The sequence below is a fragment of the Monopterus albus genome, unplaced genomic scaffold (genome assembly GCF_001952655.1).
Source record: "Monopterus albus unplaced genomic scaffold, M_albus_1.0 scaffold26.1, whole genome shotgun sequence".
NCBI lineage: Eukaryota > Metazoa > Chordata > Actinopteri > Synbranchiformes > Synbranchidae > Monopterus > Monopterus albus.
Window position 1 is genome coordinate 3,940,562 of NW_018127906.1, and position 8,542 is coordinate 3,949,103.

Consider the following 8,542-nt stretch of genomic DNA (forward strand, 5'->3'; position numbering starts at 1 on the left):
GGGTGACAACAAGCCTGGCTCTGTCCACAGATAAAACTCAGCCTATTGGCACCTCCAAGGCTCACTTGTTTATTAATCTGTACAAAAACTGAAGACTGGTTTTACAGACCTATGGAGTTTGGTCATCACAGTTGAGGTGAAGTAGTCTATATATATAATGTAAAACTGTGTTATTGCTGTTGTTACAGTTTAGTTTTTGTGTGGACTTATGTCACAGAAGTTAACTATGGACAGAGCCAGGCTCGTAGTTTTCCCAGTTTCTGGTCTTTATGCTACGTTGAGGTAACTGGATGTGCTTCTCATCTAACTCTAGGCAAGAAGGTGAATGAGCATATTTCCCAAAATGCTGAATTTTTCCTTTTAGATAGAAAATTAGCAGATACTTTTCACAACATCCAAGATGTTCAAGTACAAAAGTGAAATTGGACTTTTAGGATTACCCGTGGAACTGTGCGTCAGGAGCAGAGGACAGGTTTTTCACATGGCGTGTGGGAGGGCCTCTTGTTGGGACAGTTCTGGTCTAAGTATGTCAAACGCTTAGAGCAGAACAGATCGACTTCTTCACACAGACCTTCTCAATAGAAAGAAGCAGATGAAAATTAAAAAGCGGTAAATTCAGCTGAACTGAAGCCACAGACAACTAAAATACCTGTTTAATATCACTAACAAACAAAACGGTCCTACTGTAACATATACAACTTGAGTTTTTAAGTAAAATTCAGGAAGGGGGTTTGTGGCTGGGGATCCTTACACTCTGCTCTACAGTTAACAATTAACTGCAGGGCATGAGTCTGGAACCTAGATTCAAGTCAGACACATTTAAACTTGCAGTTATACAAATGAAAAGTTGGGTCTTGACAACATCTGGACCTAAAGTGAACCAGAAAGGACTTGGGACTTTTCAGCATTTACCAAATAAAAGCCAAAGGTTTGCAGAGAAACAGCAGAAGGAGACTGTGTGAAGAGTCACATCTTCACTCCTGTGATCACACATGCAAACAAATGTTTCCATAACTGAACAAATAACATGATTCCAGGAAGGAGTACTGTTCACACACACACACACAACAGTACTGGTACAGTACTTTCTAGTATTGTTTATACTACCACTTTGTCTTAGACCCAGCTGAAGGTCAGTGGTCAAAATCTGACTGCTCTGCAGTTCAGGGGGCTGGTCAGCTGCTGTCAGAAGTTTGTGTTTGCTCCCACAATCCATTGCTGGAAGGAGGAAGCGGTGAGGTCCGTAAAAATATAAAATTGCTACTTGAGTGTCACTGAGGACGAGCGTTGATTCCCAGAGCTGTGGAGGTGAGGCAACCGTTAGCTGTCTTTGCAGACGCTGCCTAGAGAAGAAAAAAAGAGAATCAGCAATAACAGTGACAATTCTTTTGGTATTTCTGCCTTTGCCAGAAAGCTGATAGTACAGAGGCAGACAGGAAATAAGAGAAAGAATGGAGTTAAAACACCAAGAAATTGATGGTACCAGCATCACAGATGTACGTAGTCTTGTAAGATATGGAAATATCAAACAGCAATAAGAGAACTATTGATAATGAAACGAACCTTAACGGCTGCAGCTTCAGTTAAAATAAAAATAAAAAAGCTGAACATTAAGACTAATGCCAGTAAAATTTACTATTACCTTCTCAATCACTGCAAATCCATAACTGATACTTGTTAAACATTTTTAAACAAAAGGTACTATTTGGACAATGAGGGTTTGTCACTATTAACGAGGATTGTTGCTTTGATTATTTTTATTTAATTAAGAATCTAAAACCATTGTTGGTTTTGTTTGACCAGATAAAAAAATGCCACTATAATTGAGGTTCCCCCCTTAAAGCTATTTTGAGGTGATATTATGGTTTCCTGCAGGAAAATGGTAATGCTAAGTAAATAGCTATATTCATGCAAGTACACAATTTTGAGGTGCCTGTACTTCAATAACTACATTTTCTGCTATTCTGTACTTCTGCTCCACTTCAGAGAAATATTGTATTTTCACTCAAAATGTGTCACATTAAGACAAACAGTTACTTTACAACATATGTCTTATTATAGATTAAGCCACCAAAGTGTGTGAAATTGTTAAAACCTACTTCACCTCCACCAATGGAGATATCAGGTTATCACATTAAGGATCCAGTCATAATAAAACACTGACTGGGGCCATGATGCATGATTCTGTACTTTTACTTGCAGTGGAGTATTTTTATATTACTACATTTACTTATTTAAATGAGGTGAATACTTCTACCAGTACATAAAAGTAAAAATGAGCAGTATCTTCAACACCAAAGTACTGACGCTGCAAACTTGTATCAGTCAAGCACGATGAGTCAACATTTGTGTAGGTGTGCGTGATGCGGTGAACTCACTGAGGATGCTGCGCTTGCACAGAGGACAGGTGTGTTGCAGGAGCAGCCAGGGGTCAACACAATCTCTGTGGTACTCGTGGAGACACGGCAGCACCCGCAGACACTGGGACAACAAACTAGTTTAGATCATATCATGTATCATTTGCATTTACATTATGTATATAAAATAACTTTTCAGGGTATTACTACTGATAAGAAAAGGTCAGGTCTACCCAGGTTGACTAAATGATATCTAAAATTGGTAAATATCTGTCACTCATGATCATCTCAAAACACATTAAAGCTGGTTCTGGCATATCTGGGGCCAGATGCGTAAAACTGTAGATTCACGACAAACTGTGTGCACGCACCAGGACGGAAGTGAGCGTAAGTAATTTCACCGAATAAAACTTCAGCTATATCTTGACATCAGGAAGAGTTGCTGTTCCTAATTGGACAGCTAACAGGTCCAAGTAATATTAAAAAAACAAAACAAATCACTGCAGAATCAGCTGTCCTGCACAGTCTTTTACATGCATCTGTAACATATGTGTATGTTAAAGTACTGGTGGCCAAATCAGGGCGTATTAGCTGACCTGGTTGTTGTTAAACGGCTCCAGACACACGGCACAGTTGTCCGTCTCTACCGGCTGCGACGGGTCACACCAGGGTTTGGGCCGACGATACCTTTTGGTCTTCAGGGATGACATTCTCTTCAGAACATCCTGTTTAGGAAGAAGCTGAAGACAGCAGAACATGTTATTGTCATGTGTGAAGCTTAATGAGTGCTCTCTGATTATATGACTGAAGCAGCAAAGTAAATACTACCTAAAGTTAGCAAATAAAATTGAGTGGAAGGCAGCAGAAAACAGAATTACTCAAGCTAAGTTCAAGTAACTCAAAACTGTAATTGAGGGAATGTGGGAATGGGAGTTACTCTCCACTAAGATTACTGGCATAAATGTTGGCAAGGAAAACAGAGACTGCAGTTCCAGAATGCCAAAGATATTAGTGTCCAGACCAAAACCAAAGAAGAACCTGTGATTATATCAGATTTTACCTCCAAGTCGTCGTTGAGCTGGCGGCCCTGGTTCTGCCAGCGAGCCTGGACGATGACTCCTGTGCTGAGGATCAAAGCCACCAAGAGGACGGTGTCCCACAGCTGCTGTAGGTACTTCTACAAACAAAAATAATACTGTAGTACAACACAGAAAACACTTCAGGTAATAGAGGCAAAAATGCAGGTTAGCCGCTGATTATACACCAGACTTCAGCTTCAATTTAACATTAAAAAAAAAAAAAAAAAAAAAAAAAAAAGAAAAAACTACATATGGAGTGCAAATATTAAATGATTTATAGATCACTGCTTTTCCTAAATATGATGATTTCTACCATAATAATATGAAACTGATAAAACAAAAGCTTAAAGTGCCTTAGATTTTGTGTTACTTATTTATCTATTTTATGGCATTCTTGTGGACGGCAAAGTAAGAATTTCATTGTACAGGGAAACACGTTTCCTAACTGTGCATATGACAAATAAACACTTTGAACCTTGAACAAAACAGAAGTTGACCTTGAAAACAAAATAACCTGACTCAAGGCCTGTTGATCTGGATCCTTTAGCCACATCTCACAGTTGACATGTTCTCATGAAAACTCCACCCACTGGTGAAGACTGGGCGCTGTGGTTAAACCCTCAGAAAACATTCAGCAGAGTTGTGTGAAAAATAAAAGCCCTAAATATTGTGATGGTTTTGTTGAAGCTGCAGCTAATGTACAGCACAGTAACTGTGTTCAACACCTCAGTATTACTACGGAAACATCTTTGGTCATAAAGCCTAATATATAAAAGCAACACTTCTAGTCAGAGACTTTAAAAAAAAGAATTGGAGACATTTTCTTACTTCACTAGAATGTATGAAAAGCCATTCTGAATTGGACACAACTTAAGCTCACATTCTTTTTAATTATTTACTTTTACATTTTTAAGTTAGTCTATTCCATTTCAGTCATTAGGTTGTGTATTCTGTAACGCTCTTCTTTTGTGTTCATATATACATGTGCCTTGAAGTTGTTTCTCAGTGCTTATGTTCTTGTATTATGCAATGTTTAAATAAAACAAAACAATCACTCCCTGTGTCAGTTTAATTCTGCTGCCAGGCTCATGACAGGCAGTAAAAATTGATGCAGTAGAACTAAAGATCTTGTATTTTCTATTTGATACAGTCTTCTTTCTTGTCAAAAGCTGATGCCTACATTACCACAATGCAACATTGCTGTTGATAGTCTGATTCAAAATTCAGGCGTATACTGCTAAGCTGAGCTGAGGGCTGCACAGATCTTCAAAGCTCTTGTTTCCACATCCACAGATTTTTTTAAAATTATTTTAAGTATTTATTTCTTTGGTTGGTTGGTTGGTGTTCAGACCTATAGTCTTCAGACCCAAACACCTGGAAACACATCTGTGGAGCACCTTAAGTGCTACAGCAAATTTAACAAAGCACACCAACAAAGCTGATGCTCACTCTGCTCCCCTACCTGGACCTGAGAGTTGGTCTCTCCCGTACAGATGACCCCCTGCCACTCCCCATAGCGCCCTCCTCTCGATCGACCGCAGCTGGACCACAGCGTGAGCGTGGCTCCCTGCCCCAACACACAGCAGCAGCATCATCAGCAGCCTGTCATCTGTGCACTCACCACTGGACGGTGTTAACAACTGTCTGTGACAGCTATGGAGCTCACCAGGTTGTCCTGCAGGATTGTCTTATAAGTGATTCTTGCTGTCACCTGAAGGCCCCTGTAAAGAGATCAACGGGCATTTAGTGCAGACGAAAACCCTCCATCACTACATTTACAGCAGATCAGCAAAGTTATCTGTTGTAAACTTGTGGCCCTATTACTTTTTGGCCCATGGGCAAAACAAAGGCACAAACAATTCAGTCAAAGAATTTAAAATCCAGATTAATCATATAATGATTACTCCGATCTTAATTAGACTAAGAATATGCTGGTGTACTAACACCTGTATTTTCTTGGCTATATGCAGTACTGTTTCAAATAATGTACTTAGATTTCTTCCAAATATTTTATATAAAAAAATTAAGCAAACTTCTCAAACACATCAGTGATTAAATCAGTGATAACAGAAAGTTGGAACACTGTTGGTGATTAAACATAAAACCACATTAAATTATAATATAAGAACAGAAATATGTAAGAATAAGTAAATGAGACTAAGTAGGTACACAAGTTAAAATGCTTTAACCTGGTGCATTTCAAAGCACTGTATGATTTCTGCCAACAGCATCATGGCCATTCAAACATAATAAGCACATCAAAGATGTGACAGTATATACAGTAACTCCTCTCATTCATTTAAAAAACTGCATTTTGTTGATCTTTAACAGTGATTTCAGAGAAAGGTGCATCTGCCAGTAGAGCTGTTTCCATGTTAGCAGTATCTCTGATCATAAGATGTTGTGTACCTGAGCAAAGCTCCAATCAGCTTGGTGACATTTTCAGAGGTCTGGATCACAATGATGGGCTTGGACAGCACCTGAGAGAGATCCATCTGCAACAGCAGAGCCAGATGTTTAGCCTATAAGCATGAACAGATTCAAAAGCTTCTTCTGAGTGTGAACTCTTAAACTTACTCTTTTCAAAAGATGCCAGGTGTGTACGGCCAGAAACCACAGTCCTGCACACTGACCAAGGAGTAAAGAGGCTCTACAGAGCCAAAACAGTAAACGTATTCCAAGTAAAACCATATGAATAAAGTGAAAGTTCCAGTCAGAGCAAATGTACAAAGCCTGTAACTCAAGAAACACAAATAGGCAATCAGACTAACAGCACAGACCAATCAGGAGAGGAGGAGCTCGGACCACAAGGTGTTCCACATCAACTCAACAACCAGCTAGGTGTGGTCACACAGTCTGCACAGAGAGCACAAGATTAACGCCGACTCTGTTCATGTATGCAACACTTGTGGTTCTAGAATGACATAGTCTGCAAGTGGTGTGGATGGTAATCTGACTGAAACACTTCCTTTTATTCACCATATCACTTTTCCCACATGAAATAAATGTATTTATTTATTCACGTGTAAAGCCTTTTTTCTGCTTTGACAGTGTGCGGGCAGTTTTTCTCTGAATGGAAGTTTAAAAATCTAACTATTATTCTATAAGCAAAATCCTTTATCATGAAGAGTATAAATTATCTACATCTTGATGGAATGACTTGCATCAGCACTGCTAATACACCAACTGGTGCACACACACACATATATCATGCAGGAACACCCACATCACACAGCAAAACACAAGATGGAGAAATAATTGGAGAAACAACCTGTCACTGCATGCTCTTCACTTAGGTTTCTGACTTTACCTCACTGACGGTGTTTTGGTTGAGAGCCAGAATGATCAGCGCCGATGCTCCGAGGAACAAGGCTCGCTTCATCTTGAGCAGACATAAAAGAATATTACAGTTCAGGCACTTAACAAATACAGTGTTACTGGAAATAAAGATCACAGTGTGTTGGGATGTGATTCTGAGCTGTGTGTGTGACCCCAGGAAGAACAGTCTGTTTCGATATCGATCACACACCACATCAAAACTGATGCTCACAGTTTCTGCCTCAGAAAAGTGGCTTCCTGAAAGTACACATGAAGCCTGTTCAGCTGGATCACAATCCCACTCCGTTTTGTTTTTATCTAAAACCAAGCCAGACCAGTGTTCACTGTGTAGCTTTTTCACTTCAGATAATGAAAATTATTTTACAATGCTCATACAAAATATTACAAATGATGCAAAATTAAAATATTGTTCTTTCACAACCAACAAATCAAAATCAACGAGCACAGGGAGGAGGACAGATTAGGTTGATGTTCATACAGATCAAGCTAAGGCTGGTATAATCGTGGGCCAGCCTGTAAATTCAGACAGCGGACTGAGAATGGCCATTCCAGCTTTGAGGTGAGGCAGTACAGCAGACAGTAAAACACCAGAAGAAACAACAACATTTCCTAACAATACAACTCCTTGATGGCAGCATGACCACGACAGACTTTGTTATCCCACTCACCTTACTGACCATAGCATCGGCAAAAGACTCCTGGTTTCCAGTGGAGGCTTTGCTGTCATCCATCTCAACAGGAACCACCCCGATCCACGGCTCCTGCTCTTTGGAACAGTCCTTGCCTTTTTCTGTGTTCACCTGCGGCTCCACGTCCTGAACCTGGTGAGAGAAACCAGGTAAATGTTTGTACTTCAAAGTAAAAGCCCTAAAACTGACAGATGCATGTTTCCTCAAAAACTCACATGGACATGCAACAAGTTGTGAATTGATAACATACTTTGACAGCTCAAAGCTTTTTAGCAGAAGCTGTCTTTCTCAAGGGGCTTCTAAGCAGTGGCTGTTTTAGGGAGGCCAGCGTTATTCTGTTTAAGTAGTGATTATTTCCTTAATTAATCGATTGTTTTGTCTATTCAACATCAGAAAACAGTGGAAGTTTCCTGTTTCAATTTATAAATGATATTAGTGATCATTTACCAGTATTTTTGGTTTACGATTGCCAGTATAGAAAAGAAAGGCCAAAAACAAAGTTTATTTATAAGAGGGTGATTAATGAAGATGCTATAAGGAAGTTAAAAGAGGACTTTATGGCTCAGGACTGGGAATCGGTTTACAGGGAAGGAGATTTGGACAAGGCATATGAGCAATTTTTATATATATTTAAGTCATTATATGATAAGAACTGTCCTAGAAAGCAGTATAAGACCACTAGGAATTACAGTGAGAAACCGTGGATGAGTAAGGGACTACAGAATGCATGTAAAAAGAAGAATGCGTTATATAGAGGATTTATAAAAAATAAATCAAATATGGTGGAAGAAAAATATAAGACATATAAGAATAGATTAACTGAGATAATGAGGAGATGTAAGAAACAATATTACACTAAATTATTAGAAGATAATAAAAATAATATGAGAGGTATTTGGAAAATATTAAACAGTTTGATTAGAAACAGTCACAGTAAGGACAATTACCCTCATTATTTTGTGGATAATGAGATACATGTTAATAGAATGGAGGATGTAGTAAATAAGTTTAATAGATTTTTTATTAATGTTGGACCTGATTTAGCAAGAAATATTTGTATGGATGACTCATCCGAAAG

At 38.9% G+C, this 8,542-nt stretch overlaps 1 protein-coding gene across 4 annotated transcripts in view; it reads right to left on the minus strand.

Annotated features, from left to right (window-relative positions):
• Window positions 1-85: 85 nt before the first annotated feature.
• The window catches only part of rnf215 (ring finger protein 215), an 11,776-nt gene continuing 3,319 nt past the window's right edge, over window positions 86-8,542 (minus strand). Inside the window, exons 2-10 of one of the 4 annotated variants that reach the window (XM_020595061.1) lie at window positions 7,453-7,596; window positions 6,747-6,818; window positions 5,846-5,958; window positions 5,103-5,157; window positions 4,899-5,003; window positions 3,418-3,534; window positions 2,954-3,097; window positions 2,379-2,481; window positions 86-1,343 (exon numbers count right to left, since the gene is read on the minus strand). In XM_020595061.1, the coding sequence (XP_020450717.1) occupies window positions 1,321-1,343; window positions 2,379-2,481; window positions 2,954-3,097; window positions 3,418-3,534; window positions 4,899-5,003; window positions 5,103-5,157; window positions 5,846-5,958; window positions 6,747-6,818; window positions 7,453-7,596 (876 nt within the window). In that variant the 3' untranslated portion in view covers window positions 86-1,320. Of the gene's footprint in view, window positions 1,344-2,378; window positions 2,482-2,953; window positions 3,098-3,417; window positions 3,535-4,898; window positions 5,004-5,102; window positions 5,158-5,845; window positions 5,959-6,746; window positions 6,819-7,443; window positions 7,597-8,542 lie in introns of all 4 variants that reach the window. The other 3 variants (XM_020595059.1, XM_020595063.1, XM_020595062.1) reach the window with 3 other exon arrangements.